Genomic DNA, 17823 nt, shown 5'->3' with positions numbered 1-17823 from the left:
AGACTTGCGTTTCCTGAGTAAAGGCTGAAGTGTGAGTCTCAGGAAACTGGGAAGAGGCACAAGACAGCCGCTCTGTGATTTTCTGAAGAAAGTCACTATGTTAAGATAAAACTGCATTCCTCTTCTTACCATACCCCTGCCTTTTTATTTGCATTTGTAATAGTTTCATTTGTTTTTTGTTTTTAGGGCAGCACCTACAGCATGTGAGGGTTCCCAGGCTAGGGGTCCAATTGGAGCTGCAGGTGCTGGCCTAGGCCACAGCCACAGCAGATCAGAGCTGCGCCTGCAACCTACACCACAGCTCACGGCAAGGCCGGATCCTTAACCCACTGAGCACGGCCAGGGATCGAACCCGAGTCCTCATGGATACTAGTTGGGCTTGTTACCGCTGAGCCAATGCAGGAACGCCAATAGTTTTGTTTTGTTTTTTTTTTTTAAATCGCAAAATTTCATCCCAAATATGATATGCTTGTTGCTAGGAGAATCAGGAGGCTATCACCAATAATTATCACTTTCATAAGCTGCAGAGTAAGGCAAAGGGCATCTCAGTGCCTGCATCACTGACTCCTGTCCAGGACCCGGATGGTGGAGGAAGCCCCGGGCTGCTAACTGTCTTCGCTGATGTGTCTCACTGCGCACTGAACACCGGGCCCGGCCAGCACGGTGATTCTTGCTCTAAATATGAAAACAAGGCTGATCATGGACCTGAAAGAAACGTGGATGTTCAAACCGTCTGTTAGAAAAACATCTACTGAATGGGTTACAAGAAAAAGAACAAAGTTTTACCATGAGGGGGTATTTAAAGTAGTCGCTATCGAGGGAGCACTCTTTGGCGGCAAGAGCCAGGCCTTGTAAAATGGGGATAAAGATCTGCAAGAAAAAAAAAAAATCAGAAATATAAGTTTCAGGAAATTTCAGAACGGGAGGCATGTCAAATAAAGTGCGGCATCTGCAAGCATTTCCACTCCTTCCTCAAGGAGAAGCTGTTGTGCCTACAACGGAGCCCAGAGTCCAGCCCCAGGGTTGCTCTGCCCCTTCAGAAGGCTAACGGTGAGGCAATGCAGCTGAATCCTCCAGAAGTTCTCCGGAAGTTCACAGGGCTTGGTGAACTCTAACGCTGACAGGACTCCCCGGGATCCAACAGAAACTCACAGATCTGGAGCCTCTCCAGGGCTCCTTGTGCTATTCCCAATTCCGCACCTCTCAGCAACCAATATGTCTGATTACCAAGCATCTACAATCTGTAAGGAAATCAGACTCAATATCCCCATTCTTCCTCAACTCCATTAACAGCTGAAGACATTTTCTGGTGCCAACCCCACACCTCCAAGAAAACAAAAACCAGTAATGGATATTATTGTTATTATGACCTTAACGTGAATGACATAAAACAAGGAGATAGCTGCGAAATGTTGAAATGGAAAGAGAAAACGTTGTTTGAATGCCTTTACCTCCACAGATGGTGTGATTAATACAATAACTGGCTATAGGGGCACTCAAATTTACGTTTACAAGTCTGCCGTTAATATCAGGGCACAGAAACACCCTGCAAAGTTGGCTCAGCACAGCTCATCTTTAAACTGCACAGCGCACTCACCGAGCAACACATTTACAGAGTTGGTTGGGATTCAAGACCAATAACATCAAGCTGAAGATGTTGTAAACAATAGCTGACGGTCTGAATGCCAACAAGCTGAGAAAGGGAGTGTTCTATAAAAGCCACCAGAAAACCTGAAAAAGGCTCTTTCTTGGTCGTTTCGCCCCATTGTATGGAGTACCTTTGCCACTGCACAGCATCAAAAGAGGTGCCCTGTTTAAACTATTATGTACAGGACGGATAAGCCCGGGGAACCCTACTGAATGCCCTGTGATGAACCATAATGGAAAAGGATATGAGGAATGTGGACACACGTGTAATTGAATCACAGTGATGTACAGCAGAAACTAGCACGATATCATATATCCACCGTGCTTCGACAACAATTTTAAAAAGGAGGAATGTCCTGCATCACATGTCTTGTCTACCCAGCTCTGGAGGAGATCATTCTAGATCTCGCAACTCAGACAATCAGGGTGGAAGTAATGTGCTTTCGTAAGCTGGCTAAAAATGGAGAGAGGTGATGCTTAGGAGTGGGGGTGGCCACGCCAAAACTGCAGTCAAGGAAAAAAACAAACAGTAGTTCCAGAATCATCAAAACTAAATTTCACAACCGATCATCTAGAAAAACCTCTAAACATTTCTTTTTTTCAGGAATGCTATTAAGTTAAATTTCTTTATTCTTTCTATTAGAGTTATCCTCTTTTCTAAGCAGGGCTTAAGTTATAATTAAGCAGACAAAGTATTACTAAGCATAATACTTTTCAAACATCAAACATTATTTGTGTGACTTACATATTTTAAATAATTTTGTTTTCTTTTTTCTTGTTATGGCCGCACCTGCAGCACATGCAAGTTCCCGGGCTAGGGGTCCAGTTGGAGCTGCAGCTGCCGGCCAGCCTGCGCCACAGCCACAGCCATGCGGGATCCGAGCCACGGCTGCAACCTACACCACAGCCCATGGCAACGGTGCATCCTTAACCCACTGAGCGAGGCCAGGGATCCAAGCTGCATCCTTATAGAGACAAGTTCGGGTCCTTAACCCAATGAGCCACAACGGGATCTCAATACTTTTGTTTTCAAATAAATGCCTCCCAGCACTGACAAAAGATGCTCCACGTGTTCAAAGCCAAGCCTAAATTCTAGCTGCTATTTATTTCTGTTTATCTGTGAACATTTCAAACAGTAAAGGGAGACTGAAATTTCAATCAAAAGATGCAATAATTCACATTGGCCACACTTCAGACAAAAGGGTAAAACCCTGTTTTTCAGTTCAGCAACTCTACTGTACACATCGTTTCTCTCTCGGAAAAACATGTAGTGATACGTAAAAAAAGACAAGGACAGCTCAAGAAGGCAAGGCAGAGAAGGCACCTGGATTCTGTGATTAACAATACACAGGACTGTGGGGGTTACCCAACATGGTGAATGTACGAAATACCACTGAACCGGATACTTTAAAATGGTTAATTCTATATTATGTGAATTTCATCTCAATTTAAAACAAAGAGGTCATTTCATAGTCTCTATTATATTAGTTTATGAATAATATAGGCATGACACACCTCTCTCTCAGCTCATCACTGGGCTTTTATACAGTTAAAGCTACCCATCCTTACGTGAGGTCTTTCTGAATAGAAATATTCTAAGTTATGCATACTACACATATAATAGAGTGTATCGCTTAAAACTTCCGAGACAGTTATTTATTTTCATCAGTGCTCACTTAACTTTCTAGAGAAGCAAAGCTCACTATAATACCTGGAGTACTCCTCTAAGTCAATAAGACCATTATCTAATATGAGTGGTTTATACGGGATACACGAAGAAACTAACTGGGGTTTTTACTCCTGCATTCTTCTTTTACTAGTATCTTGAAAACATACTTCCTGAGAATTCAAAGGCCTTAATATGAATAGTTACAAATAATATCAAGTATAAAAACAGATTAAAAGGGATCATATTATTTATAGCCACTGCCTCTGTTAATGCTTTCTAGAAGCAGAAAAAGAAAAGCGTCATACGGCAAGTCGTAAGAAAACGTCATAAAAACCCTTTCATCACGGGAAACAGCTGCGTGAGAGCTGCTGTGGCGTCGTGCTTACTTTACAACATGGGCCACGAAACAGTAATCAAAATTAATGCCAAAGTCTCACCTTGGAAGAACCCTCAGGACTATGTTTATTAGTTATTTTTACTATTATTAAGCTTTATCTTCAAATGTTGCATAGCTGCATCTGCACTTGACTTGACACACTGGGCTATCAAAAATGTATGAATATTTAATGAACGAAGTAGCAGCTAAGACAGGAGACACTCCCAGGCTAGAGCTAAGAAGACAACGCTTCTGCATGATGTGCAGACTGCTGCTGAGCTATGAGCTAACTTGGGTCTTTGATTTATTAATCCCCTTTTTGTAAACTCAGAGAACTAATTTTCCACACTCCTTATCAGGCCTACATACATCTGTCTTACGTTGTCTCTTGGTCAACAGCTTCTTGAAATCAGAGACAGGGCCTTGTATTTCTAATCTTCCAAAGCACTTAGCACACGTTAAAACACTTGATGCTTGACTGATGAGGTGAAATGGACACATGATTTGAACAATGCAGCTGTCAACCTGATTTCCTTAAGGCTGGAACTGCAGGTATCTCTCTGAGCAAATAACACATGATGTCAAATTCAGTTTTCCTTTTCTTTTTTTTTGGGGGGGGGGGCTGCTGTGCCCACAGCATATGGAAGTTCCTGGAGCAGGGATCGAACCTGAGCCACAGCAGTGACAACACTGGATCCATAACCCACTGAGCCACCAGGGAACTCCCCAAAGTTTGTGATAGATGGTGGCTTTAGAAATCTGCCTTGTAGAGGCTCAGTAGCAAACTCACAAAACCTTACCTGCTTGAACACTTCTTCATCCTGGTGAGTGGTTCTCACCAGTTCTTGAATGAAGCCATATGGGAGGTTCCTACACAGCATGTAGGGTACCAGGAAGGACGGCTGCTGCATGGACCTGCAGACCCACGAAAGTCAAGGGCTGTGATGAATCCACTCATCCCCGTGGAAACCAGAACATACAGAACATCGTGTCAGCAGCAGGTGACACTCATAGGTCGAGCTTCAAATCTCCCAGTCGACACGATAGTCAACAGTTTTAGGCAAAAGATCACCCTTCTTGTTGTTAAGACAATCACTTTTTAGGCTTTTTAATGGGCAACTATAGAAAGTTTCAAAAAATCCATCTTTTTCTCTATCCAGCCCTTTAAAAATAAAGCATTAGAAAAGCTGAAGTATTCTATGTCTCATTTATTTATGTCTCATCCAAGGGGGGGTGATTAGCAGGGGATGAGGGCTTTTAAAAAACTCATTAAACAAGGAAATTTTAAAATTTTAGTGCAGGTGCATCCTTTTCTTTTTTCTTCTGACAAGTTTTACAAGTGGTTACAGAACAGAAAAGAATATAAAATCATCCAGAATGAATATTATAACTTAGTCATTTTTCCTTCAGATATTTATCAGAGCAGAAATGAAATACAGAAATATGCTTTGCTTCAACTTGAAAGCTTCAGGGGGGCAGTACGCTGGGTGATGCCTTCGTAACCTACTCTCCTGCTATTCTGTATTACCGAGTAACAGAAATTATGTGATGCATGGAAAGTGATGGTCAGCACAGCTTGTCAAGTATCTCCACTGATTTCAAGCGGCTGCTTTTAAATGACGTTCCTAATTTCTTGCCCTGATGTCAACCTATTTCAACAACAGCCTACCTCAATAAAGCACACAGCGGGTATTTTATTTTCATAGCATTTCAGAGAAAGAAAGGAGCTTCAGAGACCACCTTCACCGACCAGCCCCTCAATTCAAAGGTGAGGAAGCGAGTTCGTTATGCAATGCGGTGCAAAGAGGGTGGGCAGCCTGTGTCCACTGATGGAGAGGGTCCCCTCCCTGCTAACAGCAAGCAGGTGTTGGTTTTTCATACCTTGGTTGTGTGAGGGAACCTTGCAGTACTAATGCAGTATGGGAAATGCATTGGGAACGGATGTTGCTCAGAAGCTGGCTGACTGCTGGCTGGCTGCACATCTGAAAAGAAAGATGGAAGTTAGGACTACAAAGACAAAGAAAATAATCCCACAGAGTTGAAAACTGACAAGAGTCAGAAGAGATAGAGCTCTGGGAAATGGCATCCTTTTCTCTTCCTTTATTGATAATAAAAAAACTAGAATAACTCTATCATCCAAGCATACAGCCTCCGCTAAAATCTACAGTTAGAAAGAATGAAGCAGAAGCTTGAAGTGACCACTTGGGGATTTCAGAGATATGCCCACTGTCTTTGCTTTTGCTAAGACTCAGGGCAACAAACCTAAGAGGCCCTTCACAAATACAAAACTAACAGGGAGCAATCGGAATAGTTTCTAAGGGAAAACCAGGTCAAGAAAATGAACCAGGAATGAGATGAGACAATCATGAAGAAACACAGCATGAAATCACAGAAAATATGCAGCTTCCTGATTTAAACCCAGCCTTGCAATTTTATGTGATTCTGGACAATTACAGGCATCCCCTGCTTTTTGAAGGTTGTTTGCGGACTTGGTTTTTAGGAAAGACCTACATTATAGTAGGTAACTTAATCTCTCTGAGGTTCATTTGCTTATTAATATAATGGGAAAAAAAATACTTACATCACACCAGATCACACTGGACTAATGAACGACTATGAGAATTTGAGCCAATGTGGACCTAGCACCGTGTTTAGTCTACAGGTACTCCATCAACGTTGGTTACTGTGATTATGACAGACTATGATAAACGCTCAGGGCCAATGTGAGTGGCCCTGTGGCAATGGCACTTGGCCCTGTCACTTCCCTCCACTAGGATGTGAGTTCCATGAGGGCTGGGATCTTCATCTGTTTTGTTCGCTGATATACCCCCGAGCTTCTAGTAAAGCACATGGCTCATCAGAAATCCTCAATAACCACTTTACTGGTTAAGTTAATGAACAAATGTCCTTATGGAGTTAAAAAACAATTACTTATCAAATAAATAAATAAATGGTTTTTTTTGTGGTTCTTTAGAAATGCATCTGTTTCATTTTACCTTTGGTGCTTTTTTTTCCTCTATTCCAACGCGGTCAAAACACTCGATGAGGTAGTTCAACATATCTGTCTCCTTGCACGTCTCGATGGTGAAATGGTCACTGTAGGAATCCCAAGTGCTTGCCCCACCAGAGGCTCCCAAACTTTGGAGAAAAGAAAAGTGACGATGTTGAGCTCTTCTCAATAAACTAGGTTGGGCAGAGCTCACGTTTCTGCAGCAGAAAGCCCGTGAGGGTCCCCGCACCCAAAACAAAGCACAGACACCCATGCAGCCAAGCCTGGAACTGACTGCTTGTTTCACCTGCTCCCAGTCCAACAGTAAGAAGCTTTAGTAAACGACCCAAGAAGAAGGTCACCCAACATCTTCTCTCCTTGGAAGAGCACCTTACAACCAGGAAGGCTAAGAACGGCCACTGAATGCCAAGCATTTGAAGGAAACTCAAACATGCTGGCCAGCTGTACTCAGGCAGGCTTGGAGGTGAATACCTGCCTGCACTAGGGCTATAATCAGCTCCTTTGGGAGTAAAGTATAAGGGACGAAAAAACTGCCCCGCTTCCTAACGTCTCGTATAGATCTCAAAGACCTTCCCCTGCCTTTGACAAAAGGTCCAGAGCTTAAAAAACTGTCCAGTTAGGAGACATGAAAGTATTATCAACACAAATGTTCCAAAATGTTTGCCGCACAGGACGAAGTAGTACAGTAAAAACCAGACAAAATCGTTGCCCTCAGAAGCATCCCGACTCGTGTTCCATTCCCAGCCCTATCACTTACTTGTTACCTGAACCCAGAATTTCATCTTATCTGCAGTGAGGGTAAGACGAGGTCATGTGGCGAGGCTTTGTAAGAGATAAGCAGGAAACAACACGAGCTCTGTTATTATTAGTGAAAACTACTCTCTGAGACCAAAGCCAAACCTTACCGCAAGGGTTAGTGTGGAAGAAATTAAAGTTTAGATCAACCATCAAGAAGAGGTCCTGTACCAAATCTGATGTTTAACTCACGAATTGACTCACTTTACATAAAAGATAGAAAAAGATTAACCATGGCATAGGAAGAGGCCAGGATCTTTGAAATGAAGAGGAATGAAAAAAACATAAACTTGGCCCCCCCCTCCAAAAAAAAAATTACATGTGAAGGATGACAAATGGGAAGAAAATCAGGAGCTTGAGCGAGACCTTTCCCTCCTTCAGCCTGGGGCAGACGGAGGCTGGAAAGTCAAGGAACTGAGATGTCTGTGGCATGTCATGCACAGATATGTGGGGTGCAGAAGTGGCTTTGGAATGTACACTGAACTGGCCTTAGAATTTTCCTTTTTTTTTTTAATGGCCATACCTGTGGCACATGGAAGGTTCCCAGGCTAGGGATCGAATTGGAGTTGCAGCTGGAGGCCTACGCCATGGCCACAGCAACGCTAGTTCCCTGACCCTCCCTGACCCACGGATCAAGGCCAGGGACTGAACCCACGTCCTCACGGATACTAGTCGGATTTGTTTGCACTGCACCACAATGGGAACTCCCTTCTCCCATTTTTATATTTCTGAAACAGAAATTGTATTCGATATCAACCAGCCCTCACCAGCTGCAAGGAGCCAGTCTGACGAGGCACCCTCAGCAGCGTGGGAGTAATTGTGGGGAGTCGGGGTGCTTGGAGGGTGGCCACTGATCCACTGAAGGTGGGTTTCATTCTTAGCCAACATGCCCCATTCCGTTTCGACTTAGAGTGGAACACCTCAAAGTCAACAGAAATACCTTTACAAACATTGCGCAAAGATGTGGAAAGTGACAATGTGTGTAAAGAATGCCAGGCTGGGCAATGAAAGACACTGAGAATACACTAGAGAATGTTCAAAATTTAAAGAGGTGGATGTATGCTGGTGATGAGCTGTAAGGCGCCAAAGGGCACTTCCAACGGACTTCCAAGAGATGAGAAAGAAGAAGGAAAAAAAAGACAAAAGTTTAACTGGAATGGAAAATGTAGACTAAATCCCAGTATTCGTTAATAGATTCCCAAAAAAAAGTAAGATCGGTCCTAAGGGTGATGAAGCAGATTGGGAACACAAGGACAAAAAGCAGCCAGTCTCACCAACGCTGTGCATCAGTGTCAGTGATCAAAAAAGGACCTCTAGGAGTTCCCGTCATGGCGCAGTGGTTAACGAATCTGACTAGGAACCATGAGGTTGCGGGTTCGGTCCCTGCCCTTGCTCAGTGGGTTAACAATCGGTGTTGCCCTGAGCTGTGGTGTAGGTTGCAGATGCGGCTCGGATCCCGAGTTGCTGTGGCTCCGGCGTAGGCTGGCAGCTACAGCTCCGATTCGACCCCTAGCCTGGGAACCTCCATATGCCGCGGGAGCGGCCCAAGAAATAGCAAAAAGATGAAAAAGAAAGAAAAAGAAAAAAAAAAAAAAGGACCTCTAGAGTTCTTTTTTTTGTTTTGTTTTGTTTTGTCTTTTCTAGGGCTGCACCTGAGGCACATGGAGGTTCCCAGGCTAGGGGTCCAATTGGAGCCATAGCCACCAGCCTACACCATAGCCATAGCAACGTGGGATCCGAGCTGCATCTGCTACCTACACGATAGCTCACAGCAACGCCGGATCCTTAACCCACTGAGCAAGGCCAGGGATTGAACGTGCAACCTCATGGTCCCTAGTTGGATTCGTTAACCACTGAGCCACGACAGGAACTCTTGAACTCAATTTTTGAATGTGACACCGAGGGGGAAGGGGTGTGTGGTTTATATACATCACCTCTATACTATCAATAGACTTTTTTTTTTTTTTTTTTTTGGTCTTTTTGCTTTATCTAGGGCTGCTCCCTCGGCATATGGAGGTTCCCTGGCTAGGGGTCTAATGGGAGCTACAGCTGCCGGCCTACGCCAGAGCCACAGCAACGCCAGATCCGAGCCGTGTCTGTGACCTACACCACAGCTCACGGCAACACCAGATCCTTAACCCACTGAGCAAGGCCAGGGATCGAACCCGCAACCTCATGGTTCCTAGTCGGATTCGTTAACCATTGCGCCATGACAGGAACTCCTATCAATAGACATTTTTTTTTTTTTTTTTTTTGTCTTTTTGCTACTTCTTTGGGCCGCTCCCGCAGCATATGGAGGTTCCCAGGCTACGGGTCGAATCGGAGCTGTAGCCACCGGCCTACGCCAGAGCCACAGCAACGTGGGATCCGAGCCGCATCTGTGGCCTACACCACAGCTCACGGCAACGCCGGATCGTTAACCCACTGAGCAAGGGCAGGGACCGAACCCGCAACCTCATGGTTCCTAGTCGGATTCGTTAACCACTGCACCACGACGGGAACTCCTCAATAGACATTTTTAAATGTTTTAAAACAGTATTTCATTTTTTTCCTTAAGATGCTGTTACAAAATCCATGATGCCTTTACAACTATGACATTTGGAATATGACCCTGGAAATATGTCACATTTCAGTCCTTTTAAATAGTTTCTAAAAAATGATACCTCCCTGTGGGAGACTATGTGAGCCATCTTCTGATAACTACAGCAACACTCCAACTGAATAATGTAATTACTTCACATAATGGAAACAGAGCTGAATCCTTCTGAAAATACCATGAAAATATCGCTGGGGATTTATACATGCATGAGATCTGTGAAAAATGAGTTCCATTTTAAATGCATCAAGAAAACCTGTTTCTCAAAAGGATTTCATTGCAGTTTCTTTTCTTCTACAATGGGAATAATAACCCTCCTATTTTCTTATTATTTTAGGTGCAGACATTGGAATGGTGTAGTTTCTCAGTGCAAGGCCAAGGCACACTGGGCAGGGCTAAGCAATGCAAATTCCCTGAACAAATAAATGTCCCCAGTGGGCTTTCTGGACTCCAGGCACTGCTGAAGGTTCTGGGGGCGGCGCAGCGAAGTGAAAAGAACAAGGCCGTGTTCATACAGCAACTATATCACAGAGGGGAGACAATAAAACAAAACAGAAGTGCTCTGAAGAAAAAGCAAAGCTGAGTATGGGTAACACAGAGGGGCGGGAAGTGAGTGTGTGAGAGAGTGAGTGTGTGTGTGTGTGTGTGTGTGTGTATACAGATGAGATGCAGGGACTTTGGGGCCGGGGTGAGAGCTTTGGGTCTTACTCTGTGGGAAAAGGGTAATCACTGGTGGGTCTGGGGATAGACAGGCGGAAAGGTTTCTTTTCCACTTTTTCCACTGTTTCCTCCCTAATGAGCGATGACCAGCAGAAATAAGAGTAGATGGCAACGCGCCTCACTGATTGCTAGTTCCCTCTCACAAGTCACACAGGCTCATGACTTTCCAGATGTGATCTCCTTCACTGAAACATCTAGGAAGCTCCCTTGCGGTGCAACGGAATTTAGGATCTGGCGTTGCCACAGATCCTTGGCCTGGGAACTTCCGCATGCCATGGGTATGTACCCTGCACCCCCCAAAAAAGATCACAAATGAAAAAAAACCCACAACCCAATAAACAAAAGAAAAAAATTTCTTTCTTTTTTAATTTTATGGCAGCACCCGGATCCTTAACCCACTGAGTGAGGCCAGGAATCGAACCTGCGTCCTTCATGGATACTACTGGGATTCGTTAACGGCTGAGCCACGACAGGAATTCCAGCGGCTGGATTCTTAACCCACCGAACCAAGGCGGGAATCCCAGAAAAACTTCTTTCCAGTCATCAACCAGAAAAAGGTTCCTCAGAATAATTCCTTTGTTATCTTTATTACAAGATAACTCTCACTTCACTCATTTTCATCCCTACAGAAAGCAGTGCCTTATAATTCATACAGCTTTTCGTCATAGGGGACTATAAAACACTATGGAAAGAATATTTTTACCTTTCCTAAATTAGTCCTTGTCATCACCACTATAAATGACATAAGAAGAGTGTGTCCCAGCTACTGCCCAGAAGATGTACAACCCCAGCAACTGCACTGGGCCAGGAGAAGGAGAGGCTGAGACAAGCCCTGCTGCTTGCTTCTTCTATGATACGCATCTTACCAGACAAGAAATGGGTGTTAAAATGCCTTCCTTCAACGTGAATAAAACCCTGAGACGATCAATTAGAAAGGGGAAAAGAAAGAACTCATTTGTTGATCACTCAAATTAAGAAGGATGTTTTTTGCGACTCCTTCCTGGTCGCCGCTACATGCATTCTCAGGTTCCTCTCTATTTGCTTCATCCGCGGTCTGCGTGTATCCCTAACCTTTGAGATTCTTTTTGACCTCTACTCAGAATTGATCATTTCTAAACTCTGGAAAGATCAGGTTTCATTTCAACAGCCCACAAAGGTCCTGTCGATTGACTGGAATGGAATTTTGTAAAGAAGGACTAAAACGCTGGCACTTTCTTGCTAAGGACCAGAGTAGAGGCATGGACTCTGGGCAGTGAAATCACCGGTGACAAATGACAGCAGCAAAATCCTACTGGACAGAAATGGAGAAGGCAGAGGCAGCACGGTGTGGTGGGAGGCAGGGGAGCTCTGGGCTCTGCCTTGTTCTAGTCACGAGCCAAACCCCCCTCTGACCCCCCTCCCCGGCAGTTACGAGGGGTGGGGCTGTGAGGATGGGGGGTGCGGAGAATGTGTGCTGAAATCAGACAGCAGGCCTAGCACGTGATCCTCAGTATTTGCAGTTATGAGTACATAATCAGTAAGTTTTGTTTCTCCTTGTAGGTATGGAACCTAGATCTGAGGCAAGGCTGGAATGTTAGAAGTCTAGAAAGGAGTTAGTAAGAGAAGCACGCAAAAAAAGGTGGGGGGAGAGCTCCCTGGTGGTCTAGTGGTTAGGATTCAGCACGTTCACTGCTGCGGCCGGGACTCAATCCCTAGTCTGGGAACTGAGATTCAACATCAAGCCACCATAGGAGTTCCCGTTGTGGCTCAGTGGTTAACAAATCCGACTAGGAACCATGAGGTTGTGGGTTTGATGCCTGGCCTTGCTCAGAGGGTTAAGGATCCAGCATTGCCGTGAGCTGTGGTGTAGGTCGCAGACACGACACGACTCGGGTCCCGAGCTGCTGGGGCTCTGGCGTAGGCTGGCAGCTACAGCTCTGATTCAACCCCTAGCCTGGGAACCTCCATATGCTGCAGGAGTGGCCCAAGAAAATGGCAAAAAGACAAAAAACAAAAACAAAAACAAAATCAAGCCACCACAGGCCATGGCCAAAAAAAAAAAAAAAAAAAAAAATAAGCAGCAGGCCATCTGATATCTTTGTCAGAGAACATTGGAATTAAACAGGCCTGGGAGAAAGAGCATTTATCCTACAGATAATTTACAGTAAAACAGACGACAGAGGACTTTTATCATATACATAGAAGTCGACTGCTAACACGAATGCCTGCTCCATTTCTATGATCATGGAACAGGATTTTATCTACATGAAAAAACACTTCAACCTTTGGGAAATTCACCTGAGAAAGAGTGATACAACTTTCAACCTAATACAAATATCAACCTTACGGAGTCAACAGTCACCCTTGCACCCACATTCCCCTCTGGCTTTATGTACTCTCTAATGATTCTTCAGAACACTGTCAAATTTAATGAAGGGTACCTAACTCCTACTGCTGTCTATTTATAGCCTGGAGTTATTTTTGAATAGCGCTGGGCACAAACACCAACTGGTCCAGAAGAAACTTTGATTTAAGAGCGAAATTTTAAGACAATGAGTCAGAGGGTTAGCAAGAAGGTGCTATTATATTTTCTTGCTCAAAGTCACCTAGAAATCCCAAGCTGTCTTTTTAACTCTGTTTTCAGGGGTGAACTTTCAGCAACATCATGAACTATGTCTTGGCCTCTGCTGCTATTTCACATGCTGTCCAGACAAAAAGTGTGTGGCTTCACCAAGGCCAAGGAGGTGACTAGCAAAACTTAATATCAGAAGTAAAAGCAGATGGAGTTCCCACTGTGGCTCAGTGGTAATGAACCCGACTAGTATCCATGAGGATTCAGGTTTGATCCCTGGCCTCGCTCAGTGGGTTAAGGATCCAGTGTTGCCACGAGCTGTGGTCACCAACGAGGCTCAGAGCCTATGCTGCTGTGGCTGTGGTGCAGGCCAGCAGCCACAGCTCCAATTTGACACCGAGCCTGGGAACTTCCATGGGCCACAGGTGCGGCCCTAAAAAGAAAAAAAAGTGAAAATAGAAACACAGTTACACCAGACAGTATGAGTGACCCCATGTGCTCTTTGATGGACTGTCCAGACTGAGCCAGAGAGGGATGGACAGACAGACATTTGAGAATACACACACACACACATCCCAGCCCCTCTGCCATTCCTAAACAGGAGCCATCCATGCCACCAAACATAAGAAAACATGCCTCCCAGAGTTACCTATTGCCCATATCTGGCAGTGTGCAAGAACTCTCCTGCAACAGATAAAGGAAGGGTCTCTCATTTTAGATCTGACGGTGAACGAACTTAATAGGGCCCTTTCAACGGTTGTTCGTGTTTTTGACAAATGATCTGATGTACGTTTTCCTCCAAACTTGCCAGGCAACAAACAACGACGAAAATTTTCCTGTGCACCACCTCACCCCATGAAAAGGTCCTGAGGTTTTAGACACATGCACGTTTGGCACATCTCAGCGGTCCAGGCCACCTCGTTGGACCCTATCCTGTTTGGATGCAAGGCACACATCTAATGAGGGCTTATGAAAGTTAGTTCCTAAGCACCTACGCACATGCAGGGTAAGACTCCACTCCTCTGATACCTGGACCCAAACGGGACACAAGAAAACTCATCACCACCACCACCACCTTCATCAGCACCATCGGCACCATCACCATCTTCTTCTCCATCTTCGTCACTACTGTCCCCAGAAAGTGCGAGGAAGAGGAAGGAGAAAGGGGTGTCGTACATACTACCGTAACAAAAGGAAAAAGGTCATCAGGGAACAAAGGCAGAATAAGAGAAGGAAAGCTTTGCAATCGCTGGCCTATTCATTAAACCTTATGCGAAAGCTTTGCCTACGGACATGCAGAAAACGAATTCACCTCCACGACATACACGCACAGGAACGTGGCGGGGGAGGGGGTGGAGTAATGGAATTCCCGTGCTGCTTCTTTCTAAGGGGCTGAAAACAAAGTGTGGAGGCATAAGCACTGGCCCAGCCCCAGTGACCAGAGGTGAGGGATTTGGTCCCACAAGCCCTTGGTCTGACTGTATTTCAACTATGATGGGCAAGAATACAAAAACAGAAACGTGGGCCTGTGAGCCCCAAACTCTCAAACACAAACTGCTACGGTCTCTGAGACGCATGTGTTACGAGGAGTGACGTGTGACCTAGATTTCACAACTAAGTTACTTCTTTTATTTTGCACAGGAAGCAGGAAGAGTGAGGGAATGAAGGGAAGGGGTGCAGAATGGAGCAACCCAAGAAGCTCCCCAGTGGCCTAGGGGTTAAGGACCTTGCTGGGGTCACTGCTGGGGGTGAGAGTTCGATCCCTGGCCCAGAACTTCCACATGCTGTGGGCACAGCCCCCCCCCCCCAAAGCACAACTCATACTTCCTGATGTTATCAAAGCCTGGCAGGAGCACGGACTGGGGGCGCAAGCCTCCCACACTAAGTTAGACACACAGCAGAAAACACACAGAACTGAGGTCAGTGTCACACGACAGTTCTTCCAAACCGTGTTAACCTCCTTTCCCTGCAGTGCACACACACACCCGGCTCTCCTGCTGCATAGATACCTAGGGGAGCTCCTGAAGGAGGCGGGCCGTCTGCTCACAGCACCGGGGGAGGCGGACAGCAAAGGCGGCCCCGCACTGGAGGATCTCGGTCCGGAGGAGCCGGCGGGCACTGCTTGAGGGCTACTAGCCAGGGTGGGGAGGCCTGGGGAGCCGGACAGAAGGCAGAGGCTCGAGGCGCGCGGGGCAGGAGAGGGAGAAGACCCCCAGGGGTGGGTGACCGTGTAGGGACGATACCGCGGAGACGGGGACTGGCTTCCTGCCGGAGCCCCGGCACCCGCGCCATGAGGACCTGGGGCTGCCTGGCTGGCTGCCCGGGAAGGGGAGGCCAAAGGCGGACTCGTCATGGGCCCAGAGCTCCAGAAACTCGTGCGGGGGGCTGGACTAGTTTCATAGAGGCTACATGAGTTGAGAGAGGGAGGAAAGAAGAGAAAATCGGAGAAAAACTTGAGAAAAATAACTAAAATAGAATATACTGTGTTTTTAAAGGATAGTATAATTATACCTCTTATCCCTAAGCATTCAGGTAAACAAATCTTCTAGTTACCTGTCTAAATAACTGTGCTCTAACTGCAGGGCGGATCTAGAACCTACACGTAAAATATGAGAGAGCTTTCTTTCCTGGGAATAATATTCTATGTACAGCCATTTATCTCTAAATTTGATTTACCAACAGCCTAACCAAGGAAAGCGAAAGAGACCAATCTAGAAAAGACAACACCTCCTGCAAAGAGTCGACCCATCCCCGAAAAGACCACACACGCCACGGTCTCTAGGACTCGGGCCCGGAATGAACATTCCTGGCTGTCACATGCTCCACGGCTATTTTCCCACCACTCGGGTGTGCGCGAGCCACACGGACCTTGACAAGGAGCTGGCGCCGAAGGAGCCCGCGCTGCAGAACATGGGGCTCGTTCCTGGATTGGAGCCGGCATTGAGCAGGAGATTTCTGTCTGGTGACCGAGCTGCCGCTGCGATTGGCTGGGATGTGGCTGTCAGACTGGCAAACGGGTTCTCATCTCTCGTCTGAGTGGACATCATTAGTACTTCCATTAAAATCTGGCCAATCAGGTCCTTAAAATCTGAGAACACTGTTGGAAACACAGAACGAGCGAGAGGTTACACATGGTTCTCCGCGTACACACGGGCCTTAAATAAGCCAATGTGGACCAGGGAAGTTCAGGACGATATCTTGGATGGGATTCTGGAACCGGAGAAAGATGCTGGTAGAAAACCTAGTGAAATCCCAATAAGGTCCGGAGTTGAGTTAATTATTATATCTTAGGTCTGGGAGTTCCCATGTGGCTCAGTGGATTAAGGATCTGGCGTTGTCACCTCTGTGGCATGGGTTTGATCCCTGGCCTGGGAACTTACCCATGTTGTGGGTGTTGCTCCCCTACCCACCCCCAAAATATCTTAGTTCTGACAAATACACTATGGTTATGTGTAAGATGGTAACATGAGGGGAAACCGAGTGAAGCATATAAAGGAACTCCCTGCACTATCTTTAGGACTTTTCTGTAAATCTAAAATTATTGCAAAGTAGAAAGCTTATTCAAAAAAAAATGCAGCCCAGTTGTTGATGAGTCACTGCGGATAGATATTAACTGTACTATCAACCACAGACAATAGTTTTTCACAATAAAATGCAACTGGGCTAGTGTTTCTTCACATATACATATATATATATATATATATATTTTAAATATATACAGTACAACTACTGAGTGCAAAGTTCAGAGTATTTTACGAAGGGTCTACTATTTAGTCACCACCTGACTTACTGGAGCAGATTCTGTTTTCTAGCTTCCTTCTTATTCTTTGTAGCTCCCACGTATTTTACTATAGGTCTTTATGTGTGTGTGTATGTCTGTGTATCTATATACTTTTTCTCTTTTTTTTTTTTTTTTCCTTTTTTGGCTGCCCTGTAGCATATGGAGTTCCTGAGCCACAGATCTGTGGTTGAGCCACAGCTTCGACCTACAAAATATATATATTTTTTCTTGGCTGCACCAGTGGCATGCAGCAGAAGTTCCTGGGCCAGGGATGGAAACCGTGCCGCAGCTCCCATGCCATAGCAGTGACAACACCAGATCTTTAACCTGCTGAGCCACCAGGGAATTCTGAGATAGATTTTAACTATTATTAAATAAATAAAATGTCTAACCCATGTAACTATCTCACCTGGTTTGTTTTTTAAAAAATTATCACTTACATGTGGCATTTTGATTCCTGGCCTGGAACTTCCACATGCCATAGGCATAGCCAAAAAAAAAAAAATTACCACTTGGAGTTCCCGTTGTGGCAGAGCAGAAACAAATCTGACTTCGAACCATGAGGTTAAGTCCCCTCGCTCAGTGGGTTAAGGATCTAGCGTTGCCATGAGCTGTGGTGTAGGCTGCAGACGTGGCTCAGATCTGGCGTTGCTATGGCTGTAGCAGAGGCCGGCAGCT

General features: G+C 45.4%; 1 protein-coding gene across 3 annotated transcripts in view; it reads right to left on the bottom strand.

Moving 5' to 3' along the window:
• UBE4B (ubiquitination factor E4B) overlaps nucleotides 1–17823 on the bottom strand; it is a 116646-nt gene that overhangs the window by 38210 nt on the left and 60613 nt on the right. For 2 of the 3 annotated variants that reach the window (XM_021095311.1, XM_021095310.1), the window contains 7 exons: nucleotides 16233–16461; nucleotides 15374–15769; nucleotides 14394–14543; nucleotides 6689–6830; nucleotides 5574–5674; nucleotides 4493–4607; nucleotides 787–870 (listed from right to left, as the gene is read on the bottom strand). In XM_021095311.1, coding sequence (XP_020950970.1) covers nucleotides 787–870; nucleotides 4493–4607; nucleotides 5574–5674; nucleotides 6689–6830; nucleotides 14394–14543; nucleotides 15374–15769; nucleotides 16233–16461 — 1217 coding nt within the window. The remainder of the gene's footprint in view (nucleotides 1–786; nucleotides 871–4492; nucleotides 4608–5573; nucleotides 5675–6688; nucleotides 6831–14393; nucleotides 14544–15373; nucleotides 15770–16232; nucleotides 16462–17823) is intronic. The other variant, XM_021095312.1, reaches the window with a different exon arrangement.

Source organism: Sus scrofa, chromosome 6, assembly GCF_000003025.6.
Source record: "Sus scrofa isolate TJ Tabasco breed Duroc chromosome 6, Sscrofa11.1, whole genome shotgun sequence".
In the NCBI taxonomy this organism is placed as follows: Eukaryota; Metazoa; Chordata; class Mammalia; order Artiodactyla; family Suidae; genus Sus; species Sus scrofa.
This window is presented reverse-complemented; position numbering and strand designations above follow the sequence as displayed.